Source organism: Phacochoerus africanus, chromosome 15 (assembly GCF_016906955.1).
Source record: "Phacochoerus africanus isolate WHEZ1 chromosome 15, ROS_Pafr_v1, whole genome shotgun sequence".
In the NCBI taxonomy this organism is placed as follows: Eukaryota; Metazoa; Chordata; class Mammalia; order Artiodactyla; family Suidae; genus Phacochoerus; species Phacochoerus africanus.
Window position 1 is genome coordinate 20,381,740 of NC_062558.1, and position 21,314 is coordinate 20,403,053.

The 21,314-nt window shown below is 37.8% G+C and overlaps 1 protein-coding gene across 8 annotated transcripts in view; it reads left to right on the forward strand.

Annotated features, from left to right (window-relative positions):
* Positions 1-12,366, forward strand: part of NEK1 (NIMA related kinase 1) — a 181,923-nt gene extending 169,557 nt beyond the window's left edge. For all 8 annotated transcript variants that reach the window (XM_047759749.1, XM_047759748.1, XM_047759751.1 and 5 more), the window contains 4 exons: positions 3,367-3,545; positions 4,506-4,636; positions 4,803-4,935; positions 12,162-12,366. In XM_047759749.1, coding sequence (XP_047615705.1) covers positions 3,367-3,545; positions 4,506-4,636; positions 4,803-4,935; positions 12,162-12,175 — 457 coding nt within the window. In that variant the 3' untranslated portion in view covers positions 12,176-12,366. The remainder of the gene's footprint in view (positions 1-3,366; positions 3,546-4,505; positions 4,637-4,802; positions 4,936-12,161) is intronic.
* The last annotated feature ends 8,948 nt before the right edge of the window (positions 12,367-21,314 follow it).

Here is a 21,314-nt window from a genome sequence, read left to right on the forward strand (position 1 = left end):
GCTAAATGCTACTAGAAGGATGATCCAAAAGATTAATCTTATCTCTCTTTCTCATTCTAATTAGATGTTTGTTTTTCTTTCTTTTTTTTAAATTACTCAATGAATTTTATTACATTTATAGTTGTACAACAATTATCACAACCCAATTTTATAGCATTTCCATCCCAAACCCTCAGTGTATCCCCCCAACCCCCCAACCTGACTCATTTGGAAACCATAAGTTTTTCAAAGTCTATGGGTCAGTATCTCTTCTGCAAAGAAGTTCACTGTGGGAGTTCCCGTCGTGGCACAGTGGTTAACAAATCCAACTAGGAACCATGAGGTTTCAGGTTCGACCCCTGGCCTTGCTCAGTGGATTGAGGATCTGGCGTTGCCATGAGCTGTGGTGTAGGTTGCAGACGCAGCTCAGATCCCGCGTTGCTGTGGCTGTGGCATAGGCCGGTGGCTATAGCTCTGATTAGACCCCTAGCCTAGGAACCTCCATATGCTGCAGGAGTGGCTCAAGAAAAGCCAAAAAAAAAAAGAAAAAAGAAGAAGTTCATCGTGTCCTTTTTTTTAGATTCCACATGTAAGTGACAGCATTTGATGTTGATATTTCATTGACTGACTTCACTCAGCATGATAATTTCTAGGTCCATCCATATTGCTGCAAATGCCATTATTTCTTTCCTTTTAATGGCTGGGTAATATTCCATTGTGTATATGTACCACATCTTCTTGATCCACTTCTCTGTCAGTGGACATTTAGGTTGTTTCCATGTCTTGGCTATTGAAAATAGTGCTGCAGTGAACATCAAAGTACATGTGTCTTTAAGAGTCATTGTTTTCTCTGGATAGATGCCCAGGAGTGAGATTGCTGGATCAAATGGTAATTCTATTTTTAGTTTTCTGAAGCATCTCCATACTGTTTTCCACAGTGGTTGCACCAATTTACAATCCCACCAATAGCGTACTAGGGTTCTTTTTTCTCCACACCCTCTCCAGCACTTATTGTTTGTAGACTTTTTGATGATGGCCATTCTGGCTGGTGTAAGGTGATACCTTGTAGTGGTTTTGATTTGCATTTCTCTAGTAACAAGTGATGTTGAAATGTGTTTTTTGGCCATCTGTATGTCTTTGGAGAATTGTCTGTTTAGATCTTCTGCCCATTTTTTTGATGGGGTTGTTTGTTTTTTTGATATTGAGCAGTAGGAGGTGTTTATAAATTTTGGAGATGAATCCCTTGTCAGTCGCTTCATTCGCAAAGATTTTCTCCCATTCTGTGGGTTGTGTTTTCGTTTTATTTAGGATTTCCTTTGCTGTGCAGAAACTTTTAAGTTTAGTTACGTCCCATTTGTTTATTTTTGTTTTTATTGTCATTACTCTAAGAGGTGGACCTGAGAAGATGTTGCTGTCGTTTATGTCAGAGAGGGTTTGGCCTGTCTTTTCCTCTAAGAGTTTTATAGTGTCTGGTCTTATATCTAGGTCTTTAATCCATTTGGAGTTGATTTTTGTGTATGGTGTTAGGGAGTGTTCTAATTTCATTCTTTTCTGTGTGGCTGTCCAGTTTTCCCAGCCCCTTATTGAAGGGGCTGTCTTTTCTCCATTGTATATTCTTGCCTCCTTTGTTATAGATGAGTTGGCTGTAGGTGCGTGGGTTTAATTCTAGGCTTTCTATACTGTTGCACTGATCTATATTTCTGTCTTTCTGCCAGTACCATACAGTTTTGATGACTGTAGCTTTGTAGTGTAGTCTGAAGCCAGGGAGCCTGATTCCTCCTGCTTCATTTTTCCTTTTCAGGATGTCTTTGGCTATTCTAGGTCTTTCATGCTTCCAAACTTTAAAATATTTTATTTGAGTTCTGTGAAAAATGTCCTTGGTAACTTGATAGGGATTGCATTGAATCTGTAGAATGCCTTAGGTGGTATAGTCATTTTGATAATATTAACTCTTCCAATCCACGAGCATGGTATGTCTTTCCATCTGTTTGTGTCATCTTTGATTTCTTTCATCAGTGTCTTATAGTTTTCAGAGTACAGGTCTTTTGTCTCTTTAGGTAGGTTTATTCCTAAGTATTTTATTCTTTTTGATGCAATAGTAAATAGGATTGCTTGCCTAATTTCTCTTTCTGATCTTTCAGTGTTAGTGTATAGAAATGCAGTTGATTTCTGTGTATTAATTTTATATCCTGTGACTTTGCCAAATTCATTGATGAGCTCTAACAGTTTTCTGGTAGTCTTTAGGATTCTCTGGGTATAGTATCATGTCGTCTTCAAATAGTGATATGTTTACTTCTTCCTTTCCAGTTTGGATTCCTTTTATTTTTTTTTACTTCTCTGATTGCCGTGGCTAGGACTTCCAAAACTATGTTGAATACTAGTGGTGAAAGTGGACATCCTTGTCTTGTTCCTGATCTCAGCGGGAATTCTTTCAGCTTCTCACCATTGAGAATGGTGTTAGCTCCAGGTTTGTCATATATGGCCTTTATTATGTTGAGGTAGGTTCCCACTATGTCCACTTTCTGAAGGGTTTTCATCAGAAATGGGTGTTGGATTGTCAAAGGCTCAACAGATCATATGGTTTTTATTCTTCAGTTTGTTAATGTGGTGTATCACACTGATTGATTTTCGGATATTAAAGAATTCTTGCATACCTGGGAGATGTTTGCCTTTCTATAGCTGCTTGCAAAGTCAAAGTGTGGCAGTTTGTATACATAAGTACAAAATAAAGATATTTCTACATTAAAATTATTTTATGTTTCTATTAATGAAAATTTTATGTAAGGTCTTACATAATAGTATTTATGTTTTAGTTCTTCAGTAAATATTTGTTTATTTGATTAGAGTCTAAACTGCTTTAAAATTTAAGGTATTACGTGAACCTAAGATATTATTTGCATAAATCAGTTCACCTCAGCATCTGTAACTGCATGAACGTAGACTCACTCCTCTGAGCAAGGCCCCCAGTGAAGCTGGTGTGCAACTCTCCTGCGTACACACCAAGGTTCTGCTGAATCTTCAGAACTGTGGGAAAGAAAATTGTTTGTTGTTTGTTTTAGAAAGCAAGTGGAACGCCTCTTTAGTCTGGTTCTTAAATATTGAAAGGTTCTTCCAAATTTAAGCGGTTAATCATATTGTTAGTCTTGTGATTCTCTTCACTGAATCAGGATCATTTAAACAAGTCATTTTCTAGTTTATATGTCTCAGAGTGAGTGCTGTGTGCTTTGTCAGTTGTGTGAATCCTCACTTCCTTTGTAAAAACTACGTGTTTTTCAGATTTTATCCTCTTTGAGTACTTTTAAGTGGAAAGGATCATACGCATATTGAGTTGAAGTAAAATTTCAGAATAAGATGAAGTTTGGGTAATGTTTAATTTTTAAATTCCAGTGTGTTTGAAGAGGCTGACACGGATTTACAAGAGCTGCAGGCCTCCATGGAGCAGCTGCTTCGGGAGCAGCCTGGCGAGGACTCCAGCGACGCGGAACAGGCCGCCAACGGGCCAGATGCGGGGGACGAGGATGACAACCCCAGCAGTGGGAGCGCCCTCAATGAGGAGTGGCACTCAGGTGGGTCTTTCTGACCTCTGATGTGAGCCATCTCCAGCTTTGAATAGGACTGCAGCCTGCCCTGCACCTCTGACTTCCGCCCATTCCCTTCCATGTGTCCATACACACTCATTCACAAAGCCCTTCCACATGCAGTGGTTAACCAGCAGGAGTAATACTAAAAGCAGTTTTTAAAACCTTGACACTCTTTTTTTTGGTCTGGTAACAATTCCTTGTTCATATTATCAATCCTGAGGTGCATAGAAAATGTGTGTATTTGAATAACGATTTATTTGGGAAGAAGAGCTAATGTGTAAAGGAATGATTTTAGAGTAATTTTGTCTTTTGCTAGAACTTTTCGAACTATCTTAAGCATGTACATGATATAAAACATAAAGCATTTATTATACTTTTTAGGTACTTTCCAAGTTTTATGATATGTATCTTAGGTCATCCACTTTCTGTATGCTCTTTCATGGCTTGGCCCGTGTTTAACATCAACTTCTAAAAAATAGTAGGGTTGATTATCTTGCTGCAGAATATATGAATGTTCTTATTTATATGGGAATGTTTTTATTTTAACCTGATTTACTATTTGTGTCTATAAGAAGAAAAGATTTCTATAGTAACATTCTTGTTAAGACAAATTTATATATACATACATTGGTTACCTGAATAAATGACAAATATTATGATGACAAAACTCTATATTAAAAGTACAGGTGGTCTGGAATTCCCTGGTGGCCTAATGGTTAAGGGTTTGGCATTGCCACTGCTTTGGCCTAGGTTTGATCCCTGGCCCCGAAATTTCCACATGCTGTGGGCGCAGCCAAAAAACAATTTTTTTAACTAAAAAAATTTGAAAATACAAATAGTATATTTCAGTGACAAATTCACTTGTCACAAAATTTGAATTGATTAGGGTAAAAATTATTTTAGTCTTTTAAATCATAAAATATCTTTTTTATTTATGTTTTTTAGATAACAGTGATGGTGAGATAACCAGCGAATGTGAATATGATAGTGTCTTTAACCATTTAGAGGAGCTCAGGCTTCACCTGGAGCAGGAAATAGGCTTTGAAAAATTCTTTGAGGTTTATGAGAAAATAAAGGTAAGTAAAGTGTCAGTTAAAACATTTAATTTTGAAATATGCTGTTTGCTTTACCAGTGAAATGTCTGTGATTTTTATTGTCAATAGTTTTATTATGTATAATAAAGTCTCTAGTTAGAGAAGGTTGGAATTCAATTATCAACTTACATTTGGAAATTTGGTGTAGGCTGTTCATGAAGATGAAGATGAAAACATTGAGATTTGTTCGACAGTAGTTGAGGACCTTTTGGGAAGTGAGCATCAGCATCTTTACGCTAAGATTCTTCACTTGGTCATGGCAGATGGAGCCTATCAGGAAGGTAAGATTTCCTCATACCTGTGCATTTTAAATAAATGTGCAGAAAATAAAAGGACAGATGTAAATTGATGAGCTTCTATCACATGCATTTTAGTGACATCTACATTGGAATTTTATATGCTACTTTTAAGCAATTATAAAGTTAACCCTGTCCTTTTCTATTACTGATTCTGGCATAAACTGTGTTGGTTCACATTTGTTAAGTCAATATTTTAATTTCTAAATAACATTTGATGAGATTTTTAAAAAAGTTACTTATTGAACAGCTCTAGAAATTAGAATACTTTCTTATCAAGGAGGTAAAATTAAACTTTTAAACACATATGCTTCAGCAATATATAAAGTTTTTCCTAAATTAGTACCGAATGTAATCTCTTCTCTTCAGAATAAGTGGAATTGAAAGTTACTAAAGTTAAAAATGAGTTTTCAGATTGGTCAAGACCACTAAGAATAGAACTTAGAGACCAGGGTTAGAATCCTGACTCCATGAGAACCTGTTGACATGACACCAAGTGACTGGTCTCAGTCATCTTTGCCATGAAATGGGGAGCTGCTCTCCACCTCGAGTGCTGAGATGGGTTTCAGAGTGTTTATTGAGGCTGCTGTGTGCCTGGCACTTCATTTCTGTGAACACTAAAGGGCAAAGTCTGTGCTTAACATGTAGTTTATGGTTTACTTATAAACAAAGGAAAGAAAGTGTAAATCTGTACATTAAAATGCTCATTCTGGGAGTTTCTGTCATGACTCGGCAGGTTAAAAACCCAACAAAGTGTCTGTGAGGACACAGGTTCAATCCCTGGCCTCGCTCAGTGGGTTAAGGATCTGGTGTTGCCCAAAACTGTGGTGCAGGTCACAGACGCAGTTTAGATCCCACGTTGCTGTGGCTGTGGGCAGCTCCAATTCGACCTCTAGCCTGGGAACTTCCTTCCATATGCCACAGGTGTGGCCACTAAAAGAAAAAAAAAATTCATTCTGAAATGTTTTCAGTGCAATGGGAATTAGAGCAGGGAGCTTGGGCAGGGAAAAGTGGACAGAAAAATAGATGGCGTGACTTGTGGGGAAAAGGGAACAGACCAGCGGTTGGTATGTGTTAGGGTTAAACTGAGCATATTAGAAGCTTCCTGTTGAAAACTTGTCCCTGTGATTAGACACCTTGAAGTGTTTAAAACATATAGAGGACAGCAGTGAAGGTTGGCACTGGCAAACCCAGAACAGTGACAGAGTGCTCTGCAGAGTCCTGTCCGGCCGTGGCAGTGTCGACAACTGGGATAGCCGGGTGGCAGGTGGGGTCTGATTGGAAGTGGTCAGTGCACCTGGGTGTGAGGTGATGTTCGTAGGAATGTTGACTTCAAGTATATCAGAGCTAGGATTTTCATAGAAATATTCGCTGTTTTGACTCATGAGAAATTAAGTTTGCTAAAATCAGAATTTAAGAATGTTTTCTATTTGGGGAGAGACTTTAAGGTTATGTAGACTTATTTACATTGTTTCTTGAGTTGTTTTCATGGAAGTAAGGTCTTGTTTGAATTCTAATAGTTGTTGTTAAATGGAAACTGGAAAATCCTCAGGTACAAACCCATATATTTTCATTACTTTTCTTTTAAGCTGACAGAGTAAGTCCGGGCAACTGGCAGCAGGGCTGGATTGAGTGTGGCCAGGCCTGTGCAGGTGCCAGCGGTCAGGGCCTTCATGCCCTCCTTGCCCCTTAGAAGCTGGGATTCCTGCAGGTGGACGGGCAAAAGCAGAATCATGTTTCTCAGTAATGGTGCTTGCTGTGTGATCTATCAATAGAAACATCTATCAAAGCAGCTCTTTTTTATTTAAAAAAAAAGTTAAAAGACAATAAAATAATACCACTTTGGGGAAAAAATATAAGAAATTACCCAAGGTAGTTCCCATCGTGGCGCAGTGGTTAATGAATCTGACTAGGAAGCATGAGGTTGTGGGTTCGGTCCCTGGCCTTGCTCAGTGGGTTAAAGGATCCGGCGTTGCCGTGAGCCGTGGTGTAGGTTGCAGATGCGGCTTGGATCCCGCATTGCTGTGGCTCTGGCGTAGGCCGGCGGCTACAGCTCCGATTCGACCCCTAGCCTGGGAACCTCCATATGCTGCGGGAGTGGCCCTAGAAAAGGCAAAAAGACAAAAAAAAAAAAAGAAAAGAAAGAAATTACCCAAGTAAATATATAGTTTTTCCCAAGAAGAGATATAGATTTAATGATGAAGATGTTCCATTACACAGAATATCCTGAAACTTTTCTTTTAGGATTTCCCTGACAGCTTATGTGCAGAATTCTTTTGATTGTTCTTTTTGGTACAATTCTATCCTGAGATCATTGAAATTTTTTGTGGAAAAAGCTTGAAGTCACTTGTAACCAAGTTTAGTGAATGAAATGGATAATCAAGATAAACAATAAATGATCTTCAAAAAAAAAAAAATCAGTGTTCCTGTTGTGGCTCGAATCAGACTAGGATCCATGAGGTTGCAGGTTCGATCCCTGGCCTTACTCAGCAGGTCAAGGATCTGGTGTTGCCATGAGCTGTGGTATAGGTTGCAGATGCGGCTCGGATCCCACATTGCTGTGGCTCTGGGGTAGGCCAGTGGCTGCAGCTCCGATTCAACCCCTAGCCTGGGAACGTCCATATGCCGTAAGAGCGGCCCTAGAAAAGGCAAAAAGACAAAAAAAAAAAAAAGAAGTGTTCTTTTTAAGTATCTCACTGTGTGGTAATCAGCCTAATTTTTAACATATTTGTAAAATGAGTCTGAATATTTTAGATAAGAATTCACTTCTAGAATATTTGTCAAAAATTATTTACTTCTTTAAAGTTATGATTTGTAGACTGAAGTCGAGGCTTTAAATGGTGATTCTTAATTTTAGCAATGTAATTTTTTTTTTTCTTTATTGGCCTAGATTTTCTTTTTTTCCATTTTTTTAAATTAATTGAATTTATCACATCTGTAGTTGTACAATGATAACAATCTGATTTCAGGCAATGTAAATTTTCTTAAGATTTATTTCTATGCCATCTTGTCCCCTCCCCCAAAAAAGTTTGATTGCATTAAAACGTAATAGTAATAAAATGAAAAAAGACAAAATGAAATTAAGTTAAAAAGAAACATTTGGGAAAGTCAGCATATCGGGCAAATAAATCCAAGCAATGTAACATTAAGCCAAGTTGAAATAGGAATACAAAGTTCCTGTTCAGAGAGTCTGCACTTTGGGAAAGTAGTTCACAAATCGGGTGCTAATCTTCCTAACAAGGCAGGAAACCTAATTAATTCTATGAGACACAGAGTTCATGGGACAAAACACATCAGTTTACTCAGAGAACAGCTATTTTTGGTATTGAAACAAACAAAAATTTCTGAAGAGTCTTAAAAAGAGGGGACTCCAGCACAGTGTTCCTTAAACATGAGTGACATGTGGATTCCTTTAAAGGGGAAAATGTGTTTTCAGACTCCAAATATATGTCAGTGAAAAATTCAAGTCCTAGTCTTTGAACATGACTGTCAGCTGTGACTTATTACTATACAATGTGTTTTTTCCTACATATTAAAAGACTTTTTATCCAAGTGGAAATATGAAAAATAAACATTTTCTGGAACTCATGTATTCCTGATTTAATTGCGGTCTTGGACCCCATTTTATAAAACAGTCCAGTAGTAGACCGAAGACATTCTCAGTAATTTTTACAGAATTTAGATTTCTTGGACCCTTTCTTATGATAGAGTGTTAAGTTAATGGCATGAGTCCAGGAAAATGGTTCCATTTAGTGACTCTTGGAGAGTGTCAGGTTAGTTCTGTTCTCATTCAGACTCTTCATCCTTCAGGCAGTTCTCGTAGGTACCATTTCAGGACTCATTCCTAAGCCATCAGCATTATGCTTGGGGATGAGTGTTGTTTGGCAGAAATCTGGAGAACTTGCATTTATTGCCCCTTCTATGGAAAAACACCACAGTCACCTGAGAAGTGCAGTGGAATTGATACCCTCCTGGGACAACCCAGTGGCTTCAGAGGACACCAGCCTATAGAGAAGGCTGTTTCCTCCAGGTGCCACTGGTCAGACAGCTGATGCACTCTCACAGTGAGGGGCCCAGGACCCCCAGTGCTGGACCAAAAAGCTGGCAGTGACTCCTCAAGCCAGGAAAAAGGTAAAGCAACCCAAACATACCAACCCACTAAGATGGCTTAAAATGTATATTGAATTCTCCAAATAAAGCTACTTGCTCTTTTGTATTATTCATCATAAGATAGTTAAATGTTAAACAAGTGGATTTAGAATAACTATGTTAAAGTCCTTTTTAAAAAACTGAAGATCAGGCATTCTTTTTTTTTTTAAGATTTTTAAAAATTAAAGTATATAATTGATTTACAGTGTTGTGCCATTTTCTGCTGTACAGCATAGTGACCCAGTCATACATATATAAACATGCTTGTTCTCACAGATGAGGGAGAGGATGAGTAATTGTATTTCCTGCACCCAAAGTGGTGTCAGGGTCACTGTGTACAAGGAAATAAGATTGTCTATAGCACATTTCTCTTTCATTTAATTGGAAATTAGCTGAGTCCTCAAAAGACAACCTAAACTGTTCAGTCCCCCAACCCAGACTGTCACTGTGAAAGTTTGGTAAGCGCCTACAATATACAACTCCCCTGACTGTCATAGTGAAGATTTGGTAAGCACCTACAGTACACAACTCCTCCAACTGTCACAGTGCAGGTTTGGTAAGCACCTACAGTATACAAGTCCCCCACAACTGTCCCAGTGCAGTTATGCTGAGCACCAATAGTATACAGCTCCCACAGCTGTCACAGTGCAGATTTGGTAAGCACCTACAGTTTTCAAACTCCCTCATTGAGGATTTGCTAAGCTCCACAGGTATACCTATTGGTAAAATTAATGCTGCTTGGTCCTTAACTAGATACTAACTAGACTAGAGCCAGAAGTCAAATAGAGATAGTAAAATGTGTGAACTATTTGGTATTATTTCTGAAAAATATAGTTCACGAGGAGAGGAGGAGCCAACTGTAGACAGTGGTGGAATGGCCAAGGCCAGCAGGTCCTCTTGGAGAACATCAGTCTTAGCAGTGCAAGCTTGTCCATTTCTAAGAAGGAAGCACAGACCTTCTGTCTACCATCATTTTAGATAGAATATTGTGCTGTGTTTATGTAATGAAATTCTGCACACCAGTTATTGTGAGGGAATGAAATTTTCATCTGTCACTGTGGATAGGCCCCAAAATATGATGAGTTGAATAAGTAGGTACATGGTACCCATTTGTATGCTATTTAAACACAGTTTTATTTCTTTATTAAAAGGAGTAGGCATGAATGTAATAAATATGGGAAGCCAGGGAAGGAAGGGTACACATCAATTTCAGAATACTGATAACATACTAGGCAGGAAGAGAAGCACAGATAGGAAAAGAATGCTCTCTCTGCAATGTGTTTTTTCCCAAATCAATTATACAAACCGGTGTAGCCAAAAGTTAACTTACTAGTTCTAGGTATTAGGTAACTGTGTGTTCATTAGTTTATTCTCTAAACTTTTCTGACAGTTTGAAAGTTTGTCATTGTAATAAATAAGTAAATTATAGTACACAGTGATAAATGTAACATCAGAAGGAATAAAATGTGTTGCATAAAGTAACGGTCCTGCTTTATCGGAAGGAAAAAAGTGTCAGGGTCATTCTTCCCAAGGGAGAGGACATTAGAGCTGGACTTTGAGAGATAAGTGGGGATTTGCCCTCAAGTCCATAGGTGTCCTTATGCATGGAGAATGCAAGCTGCTGAGCTTCAGGAAAGGGAAGCAGAGCAGGGCTACCAAGGCGTATAGTATGGGGCAGCAGGGAAAGTGGACAGTGGAAGTAGACAAGCCTAGAAATCCTTAGGAGGCCAGGTCCTATAGGGCTCTGCAGGCACAGGAGTGCAAGGTCTGTCCTGAGGCTGCAGAGCCTGTGTAGGCTTTTAAGCAGAGCACTGATTTGAGATGACAGTTCATGTTTTTGTTTGGTTGGTTGGTTTTGTTTGTTTTTTAAGGGCTGCACTTGCAGCATATGTAATTTTCAGGCTAGGGGTTGAATCGGAGCTGCAGCTGCCGGCCTACACCACAGCCACAGCAACACCATATCCAAGCCACATCTGTGACCTACACCACAGCTCACCACAACACTGGATCCTTAAACCCAATGAGCGGAGCCAGGAACTAGTCAGGTTCTTAATCTGCTGAGCCCTAGCAGGAACTCCGACACTTCAGTTTTAATGGAAAATCTGTTGCTGGGGTGTGGATGATAGTGACTGTCATGTGAGGTTAAATAAAATAGTCTTTTTAATTCATTCCAGTGTTTTTTTTTTTTTTAGACTAATAAAAAACTGGAAATAGCTAGAATGTCTATAAATACAAATGGTTGATTTAAATACATCATACTGGGAGTTCCCATTGTGACTCAGCAGGTTACGAACCCAACTAATACCCATGAGAGTGCACGTTTGAGCCCTGGCCTCACTCAGTGTGGGTTAAGAATTGGGTGTGGCCGTGAGTGTGGTGTAGTCTCAGATGAGGCTGAGATCTCACTTTGCTGTGGCTGTGGTGTAGGCGGCAGCTGCAGTCCCAATTCATCCCCTAGCCTGGGAACTTCCATGTGCTGCAGGTGTGGCCATAAAAAACAAACAAATAAATAATTACACCGTATCCATTAAAAAAAATACTACACAGCCATTGAAAGTGACCTGGACTAAAGCCATGATTTATTCTTTTTCAAGGTTTTATTGTAGAATTTCATTCTACGGAAATGTTGAAACACCTCTGCAGTTACCATCCATATGCCCATCACCCAGGTTCTGTCATTAACATTTTATAATCTTGCTTTGTCACTTATTTCTCCATCTTCCCATCCCTTATGTGTTTTAAAGGGAAAAAAACTCTTGTCTCAAAGCTGCATTTTTAAAAAATTTTTACAACATGTTTGTGTATGTCTAGGAGAGCAGTCTGGGAAGATTTATATAAAATTATTAGCTTTGCTTGTCTTTGGCTTAGAGGTGATTTTTGCTTCCCTCTTAATTCTTCATTGTATTGTCTGATTTTTGACACTGAGTGTGTGATGTTATAATAAAAACTGCATTTAAAACCACTCTTTTCTTTTAGCATGACAAAGGATTTTCTTTTACTACATAAATGTATATAACTTGATTTTCAATGAAGTGAATTAAATTTTCTTCTTTTTCCTACAGATAATGATGAGTAATCCTCAGAACATTCTTTAATCCTCAACTGAATAAAAGCATTTAAATTTTGGCTCATCAGAATAATAAACTTCAGTGGGAAATGTAGCAATACTTTACGAAGGAAATATTGATTTAAGATGGGCATTCTAATTGCATGAAAATGATGGAGAAATATGCCATTTTTCAATTAAAAATCTAGTTTTTTATCTGTTTTATTTTGTTGGTTGTGTTCTATAGTTACCTGCTACACAATATATACTTTATTAAATCATCCAACCAAAGTGTAAGACCTAGTGAACCAGACTGGACTTGGAAGATTTGCCAGGCAGCAAGGTAACTTTTACTTTCAGCAAATGTCTTTACGTTGAAAAATTACTTCTGTTATGAAAGACCTGCCTTTGATTTTTCGCTTAAGTATTTAAGCATGACCTTTTTTTCTGTCTACTTGTTTTTGTGGCCAGCAACTCTGGGTTAAATAACTTTGTCAAGGGCTCTATTTAAACCTTCGCATTTCAAAGATGGAATTTTTAGCCTTAAAGTTTATATTCCAAGTCCTTTTTCAACCAGTGTTTTTCCTGAACTAGCTTAATGGAAACAGACTATAAAACAGTCTTAGAAATCATTGAGAAATCTGATTATGAAAGCATAGAAAAATTATATTTCCTGATATTTAAACAGTTGGTTCATTCCTTCTGTTTCTCTTTGAGGACCAGAACCAGGAAGGTTATATCTAGAAATTAGTCTGTGAATTTTAACATTGACCTAGCATATATCATACAGTTGCCATTTTTGTTTTCCACTTCCTCTCATGCATGTGCTTTTTAATTGAGATTCAAAAGTAGAAAGGAGTCATTTTTATTTTGACACTGTGACAGTTTTGGTAACTATTATTCCGAAGGGGGGAAATGTTTGCCTTCTTTAATTCCACTGTGAGATGGTTTAGCTAGGTCGTCAAGATGATGGTCACTTGGCTTCAATTGCAATTTGCCAGGTGTCACATCATTCGAGATTGTCTGAAGTCCAAATATTTCAGTAATAAAAAACGGAATTTTGGAAACCGAGGACAAAGCAGCCCAATGGGCATAATCTGTAATCTGAACAGTAAAGCCTTCTCTTGTAGCACTATCAGTACTATGCTGAATTTATTATGTATATTATTTCTAACATCTAAAACTCAATACTTGATTTTTATATGTTTGTTTATTTTATGATATTACTATTAAATTTATATTATTACCTGAAGTGCACTATTGGTTGTCATTTATTTATTAGCACTCTTATTAGTAGGATGCTTTTACAGAGAGCTGAGAATACTTTCGATTATTTTACCAGAAGATTTCTATTTTTTTCCCCAGAGGAATATTTGAATTCTGTACTTTAATTTGCTACAATCCTAAAAGATGAGAGAAGATTTGGGGGAAGAGATATTTTTAAATTCCTAACTTAGATAAGCAAGTAAGAGTATAACACAGTAGAAGGAGTTGTTTAGTCATATTTCAAAGGGTGTCATCTATAAGGAATAGGGATGACAAATAGTAGGTAACTCCTTTCTTCAGCTACTTGGTCGTGAGTGGCTCTGGATGTGATTGTGGAAGGTGTCTGTGCCAGTAGGGAAGACACTTCTTACTGCTCAGTGAGGTCTGCTGTAGGTGTTGGAGGAGAAGTGTGGAAGCCTCTGTTGAGTCACAGAATGTTTGAGGGCGTGTTGTCTGCATGGCACAAGTAAGGGCGCTGAGTTGTAACATGAATGAGTTCACTTGTTTAGATGGCCAGGGTTAGACCAGCTCCAGGCCTCACCCTGTACTATTTGTTGCACATTCTTTTACAGTTCGTCTTCTCTAGAGAGTAAAAAGGAATAGATTCAATAAGGAAAAGCACTTTTAGCATTGAAGCATTAAGAATTCTTTGGAGATACCCAGTTTCTGGGAATCGCACACTATTCACACTATTCTGATTTACCTCTCTATTGAAAATAACTTTGGAATGCTAAACAAAGTTGGATTTTTATCTATAAATTAACCTGTACTCTACCCTTTATCACTTTATTGATGAATCTTTCAAGATTGTGTGTGTATGTGTGTGTTTAATACACACTTGAAAACAGGAGAGGCCATCTGTGAAGGTGAATTGTGAGGCCATCACTTTGGAGAAAGCCTTAACCCAGAGATGAGTGGAATAGTAGAAAGAAAGAGGCACTTTTGCCTGGAGCATGTGTCCAGTGCCTGACCCTTGGCTGGAGTGGGCTCATGGAGCAATGGGGCAAAAGGCCAGGCCAAGCATCCACCACACTGGAGAATCCTTTAGGAAACCCTCTGTCAAGGTGAGACTTTGGAAGACTGCATTCTCACATGAGAGAAAACCCAAAACTCAGGGGCTGTTGAAAGAGAAGAGAAAAGGATCAAAATCCTTGAAGTTGTAGTCACAGCCCAGTACCTCAAATGGTTTTGTACCTTGAGCACCAAAATCTGGGTGGGTTGGGGAGCTTTAGACTTAAGTATCATTTGAGGTGGTTCCCAACCAGTGGTGCCCATGAACCTGGCATAAGGCATTCCAGTGCCTCTCTGAAGGAAGGCACATTTATTTTGTATCTTGAAAAGCACCATAGATAAAATTTTAAGAGCAATGATGACACACAGTTTAAGATAAAATGGTACACAAGAAATCAAGACATTGTAAGTGGGAGATTGCAGGAGTGGGATCTGTAAAAACTTTACCATCTTTGGAACTAAAAGGTGAAGTTGGATATGAAGAACCAAAGAGAATTCATTTGCATGAGAAATACAATAACCAACATTTAAAAACTGAGTGGACATGCTTGGCCGCACATTACATTGGCAGAAAAGAGAATTAACAAACTGGAAGAAATTATCCATATTTTAAAGCACACAGAGAGAAAAATATTGAAAGTATACAAGAGAAGGAAAGAGAATGAAGTGAGAATGTCTAATGTTTGTTTGATTGGAGTCCTAGAGTGAAGAAAAGGGTGAAGTTAATAGAGATATTCCAAACTACTGTAACACTCCATTCCAAGATTCAAGGAGCATAGTGGATTTAAGAAAGATAAAGAGAAATGCATGCCTAGTGTCTTCAGAGTAAAACTGTAAAATCAAAGACAGGAGTTACCTTGTGGTGCAGTGGGTTAAGGATCTGATGTTGTTACTGCACCAGCTCTGGGTCGCTGCTGTGGCGTGGGTTTGATCCCTGCCCCCAGGAACGTCTGCATGCCATGGATACAGACAAAGACAAAAAAGAAAATTAAAAAAAAATAATAAAACATTAAAGACAAAAGGAAAAATCTTAAAAGAAGTTGAAGATAAAAAGATATACAACCTTCACAGGAATGTTAAAGAATGACAGTGACTGTTCAATAGTAGTAATGAAACAGTGAAATGGTATATTCAGTGGGCCAAAAGAAAATAATCATCATTCCAGAGTTCCCATCTTGGCTCAGCGGAAATGAATCTAATATCCATGAGGATGCAGTTTTATCCCTGGCCTTGCTCAGTAGATTAAGGATCTAGTGTTGCCATGAGCTGTGGTATAAGTTGCAGATGTGGCTCGAATCCCATGTTGCTGTGGCTGTGGCATAGGCCAGCAGCTACAGCTCCGATTCAACCCCTTGCCTGGGAACTTCCATGTGCTGCAGGGGCAGCCATAAAAAAAAGCCACAGCAACGCAGGATACTAGTCGTGTCCTCCTGGATACTAGTTGGGTTACCACTGAACTATGATGGGAACTCCTAGGAGCTTTTTTGATACTGAGTTATATGAGCTGTTTTCATATATTGGATATTAACCCCTCATCATTTGTATCATTTGCAAGTATTTTCTCCCATTCTGAATGTTACCTTTTTGTTTTATGTATGGTTTCTTTTGCTGTGCAAAAGCTTTTAAATTTAATTAGGTCCTATTTGTTTTTGCTTTTATTTTTTGCCTTAGGAGACCCCCAAAAAATAGTAGTATGATTTTGTTAAAGATTGTTCTGCCTATGTTTCTCTTCCAGGAGTTCTAAGCCTTCTGGTTTTACATTTAGATCTTTAATTCATTTGGGGTTTATTTTTGTATGTGATGTGATGTTCTCACTGTTCTACACGTAGTTGTACAGTTCTCCCAGCACTACTTGTTGAAGAGACTGCTTTTACATTCTTGCCTCCTTTGTCATAGATTAATTGACATAGATGCATTGGTTTATTTCTGGATTCTCTGTTCCATTGATGTCTGTGTTTCTGTTGCTACTACCATGCTGTTTTGATTACTGCAGTTCTATAATAATTTAACAAGGATAGGTATTAGATCCCCCTTAAATGTTTAATAGAGTTTCCTGTGAAGCCATCTGGTTCTGTACTTTTGTTTGCTGGGAAGAATTTTTTAAATTTAATTTAATTTTTATTTATTTATTTTCCACTGTACAGCATGGGGGCCAAGTTACATGTACATGTATACATACTTTTTCCTCCCATTGTTGTGTTGCAGTGTAAGTATCTAGACATAGTTCTCAATGCTACACAGTAGGATCTCATTATAAATCCATTCCAAGAGCAATAGTTTGCATCCATTAATCCCAAGCTCCTGATCCCTCCTGCTCCCTCCCTCTCCCCCTGGGCAGCCACAAGTCTATTCTCCAAGTCTATGATTTTCTTTTCTGTGGAAACGTTCGTTTGTGCTGTATATTAGATTCCAGTTATAAGTGATATCATAGAGTATTTGTCGTTCTCTTTCTGACTTATTTCACTCAGTGTGAGAGTCTCTAGTTCCACCCATGTTGCTATAAATGGTATTATGTTGTTCTTTTTTATGGCTTAGTAGTATTCCATTGTGTAGATATACCACATCTTCCTAATCCAATCATCTGTCGATGGACATTTAGGTTGTTTCCATGTCTTGGCTATTGTGAATGGTGCTGCAATGAACATGCGGGTGCATGTGTCTCTTTTAAGTAGAGTTTGCATCATTGTCAGTTGCATCATTTGAAACTATTTTTTCCCATTCTATAAGTTGTCTTTTTGCTTTATTTTTTTATTTCCTTTGCTGTGCAAAAGCTTGTCAGTTTGATTAGGTCCCATTGGTTTATTTTTGCTCTTATTTCTGTTGCTTTGGGAAATTGACCTGAGAAAATGTTCTTAAGGTTAATGTCAGAGAATGTTTTGTTCTCTTCCAGGAGTTTGATGGTGTCTTGTCTTATGTTTAAGTCTTTAAGCAATTTTGAGTTTTATCTTCATGCATGGTGTGAGGGTATGTTCTAGTTTCATTGATTTACATGCAGCTGTCCAGGTTTCCCAGCAATGCTTGCTGAAAAGACTGTCTTTCCCCCATTTTATGTTCTTGCCTCCTTTGTCAAAGATTAATTGACCATAGGTGTCTGGGTTTATTTCTGGGTTCTCTATTCTGTTCCATTGGTCTGTATGTCTGTATTGGTACCAGCAGCTCACTGTCTTGATGACTGTGGCTTTGTAATATTACTTGAAGTCTGAAAGAGTTATGCCTCCTGCTTGGTTTTTGTTCTTCAGAATTGTTTTGGCAACTCTAGGTCTTTTGTGGTTCCATATAAATTTTTGGATTGTTCATTCTAATTCTGTGAAAAATGTCATGGGTAATTTGATAGGGATTGCATTGAATCTGTAGATTGCTTTGGGTAGTATAGCCATTTTTACTATATTAATTTTTCCAACCCAGGAGCATGGAATATCTTTTCATTTCTTTTTTTTTTGGTCTTTTTGTCTTTTTGCCTTTTCTTGAGTTGCTCCCACAGCATATGGAGGTTCCCAGGCTAGGGGTCCAATCGGAGCTGTAGCCACTGGCCTACGCCAGAGCCACAGCAACGTGGGATCCGAGCCGCCTCTGCAACCCACACCACAGCTCACGGCAATGCTGGATCCTTAACCCAATGAGTAAGGCCAGGGAATCAACCTACAACCTCATGGTTCCTAGTTGGATTCGTTAACTACTGCGCCACGATGGGAACCCCTATCTTTCCATTTCTTTACATCTTCTTTAATTTCCTTGATGAATGTTTTATAGTTCTCAGCATATAAGTCCTTTACCTCCTTGGTCAGGTGTATTCCCAGGTTTTTGATTTTTGGGGGTGCAATTTTAAAAGGTATTGTATTTTTGTCTTCCTTTTCTAATATTTCATTGTTAGTAGGTTGTGTATTTTAATATTTTCCTGTTTCTTGAAGAAGACTTCAGTCACTATGAACTTCCCTCTTAGAACTGCTTTTACTGCATCCAGTAGATTTTGGAGTGTTGGGTTTCCATTTTCCTTTGTCTTGAGGTGTTTTCTGATTTCTTCTTTGACTTCATCATTGGTTTTTTTAAGTAGCATGTTGTTTAGTCTCCATGTGTTCTATTTTTCGTTTTTTGTTCCTGTAATTGGTTTCTATTGATACTGTCATGACTGGGAAAATGCTTGATATAATTTCTTTCTTAAATTTGTTGAGACTTTTTTTTGTGGCCTACCATGTGGTCTGAGCTGGAGAATGTTCTTTGTGCAACTTAAAAAGAATGTGTAGTCTGTTGGGTTTGGATACAGTGTTACAATTTTTAAAGGTCTGTTGGATTTAATTCGCTAAATTTTTTTAAAGACTTTTGCGTCTAAGTTTATAAGGGACATTTGTTTGCAGTTTCTTTTTTTTTTAATCCTCTCTCCCTCACTCCTTTCTTTCATTTCTGTCTTTTTCTCTTCTTCCTTTATTTTCCTCAACTTCTTTCCTTACCCTTCACCCCCACTGTATCTTTGTGGTTTTGGCAGTAGGGTATTATGGAGTTGTAAAACAAGTTGGAAATTTTCTCTGTAAAAATCCTGTCCATTTATCCCAAGGTTTTTTGCATTTCAATGCTTGAATATATGTACAGTACCAGCTTTACAGTCCTTGTTTCCTAATTGTATTATCTAAAAAGCTGTAGCTTTTTCTTTTGAGCTTGAGTTGCATTCTAAGGATTCCTAGTATGTCTAATATATTTTTTAAAATCAACTTGTTTGAGGTCTAATTTACATACAAGAGAATGACCATCTAAGTGTTGAGTATAATAAATTTTGTCAAAAGTAAACACTTATGTAACCAAATTCACAATAAAAACATAGAAGACTGCCCACCCTCAAAGTTGTTTTCTCGTCTCAGTTATTCAGTGACCCCCACTCCCAACCTATTCCCAGGCAACTGCTGGTCTGCTTTCTGTCAGTGCTGATTAATCTTTCCTAGTTTTGAATGAATTGAAACATAGAGTATGTGTTCTTTGGTTTCTCTTCTTTGACAAAGCACATTTTTGACTCCAATATGTTGTATTAATAGTTCATTTGTATTTATTGCTAAGTAGTATTCCATTTTACATATATGCCACAGTTTATCCATTTATATGTTGATGGACATAGGCTGTTTCCAGTTATTAAATATTATTAATAAATTTGGCATAAACCCGCACATGCTTCGTTTTCCCAAAGTGATTATATCATTTATATATCTACCAATAGTACATGAGTTCTGCTACACACTCTCCATAGTCTAACCATTCTAGAGAGTGTACAGAGGTATCCCACTGTGATTTTCATTTCCCTAATGAACAATGGTGGTAGCTTTCCGTTAGCATCATTGTCATCTATTCATCTTCTTGTGTGTTCAGACATATTGCCTGAGGTCAAACTGGGTTGTCTTATTGTTGGGTTATATTTGTTCAGTGTATATTGTAGATAACATATTTTGCAAACATATTCCTCCAGTTTATGACTAGCTTTTACTTTTCTAAACAATGACCTTGAAAAGCAATAGCAGTGTTTTTAATTTTGATGGCATGTGGAAGGTCACAGGCTGGGGGCTGAATCAGAGCTACAGCTGCCAGCCTGTGCCATAGCCACAGCAACGTAAGATCTGAGCCACAATTGTGACCAGCATCCTCATGGACCCTAGTTGTGTTTGTTACCACTGAGCCATGATGGGACTCCTCCTTTTTTGTAATTTTTATGTCTAATGGAAATTTGCAAAACTCAGTGTAACTAAGACTTCTCCTGTGTTTTCTACTCCTTACTCCTTAACAATATGGCATATTTGATCCATGTATATGATACGTGTCCTCACTCATATCATTTTTAATTTCTCTCAGCAATGTTTGATAGTTTATAGTACTTGGATCTCACATATCTTTTGTCAAATTTATCTCTAATTTCATCATTTTAATGCTGTTATAATGAAATCTTAAGTTTTTCTGTTCTGATCATTACTTACTAGTATATAGAAATTGCTTTTTTAATATTTCTTTGTATCCTGTAATCTTCCTTAATTCTCTTTTAGTTCTTGAACCATTTATGCAGCTTTCTTAGGGTTTTTCACATGGTCAGTCACATTATTTGTGAATAAAACAGTTTTTCTTTTCTACCTGTAGGCATTTATTTTGACTACATGACTGCAATTGCTAGAACACTAGTACAATGTAGAATGTAAATGATGAGGAGGAAGTACTTGCTCTCTTTCCATTTAGGGAGAAAACTGTGTGCTTGCTATATGTATTTTAATTTTTTTTTTCTTTAAGATGACTTTCATCAGATTGAGGCATTTCCTTTATTTTCCTAGTTTGCTGAGAACTTTTATCTGAAATGGATATTGGATTTTCTCCAGTGCTTTTTCTGTACCTGTTGAGATGATCGTATGATTTTCCTTTTTTAGTTAGTATGATGAGTAACACTGATTGAGTTTTGAGTAGTAAGCCAGTATTACATTCCTGGCATATAATGCTCTTGGTTATCATTAAGGTATCTGGGCCTAAAGTTTTCTTTGTGGGAATGTTTCAAACTAAAATTTCATATTTAGATAAGGGCAATTCACATTTTTTGTGTTCTTGGATGAGCTTTGATAATGTTACAGACTGTATGTTTGTGTCCCGCAGATTTAGTGTGTTGAAGCTCTAATGTTCAGTATGTCTGTATTTGAAGACGGAGTCTCCAAGGAAGTAATTAAGTTAAATGAGGCCATAAGGGTCCCTGATCCCATAGGATTAGTGTCCCTTTAAGAAGAGGTACCAGAGCTCCCTTACTCCCTCCATGCCCTCACACAAGGAAAGGCCTGTACAGACACAGAGAAAAGGCAGCCATCTGCAAGCCAGGAAGAGAGCCCTAATCAGAAACCAAATCAGCTGGAGCCTAAATGCTGGACTTATATATACAGTCCCAGAC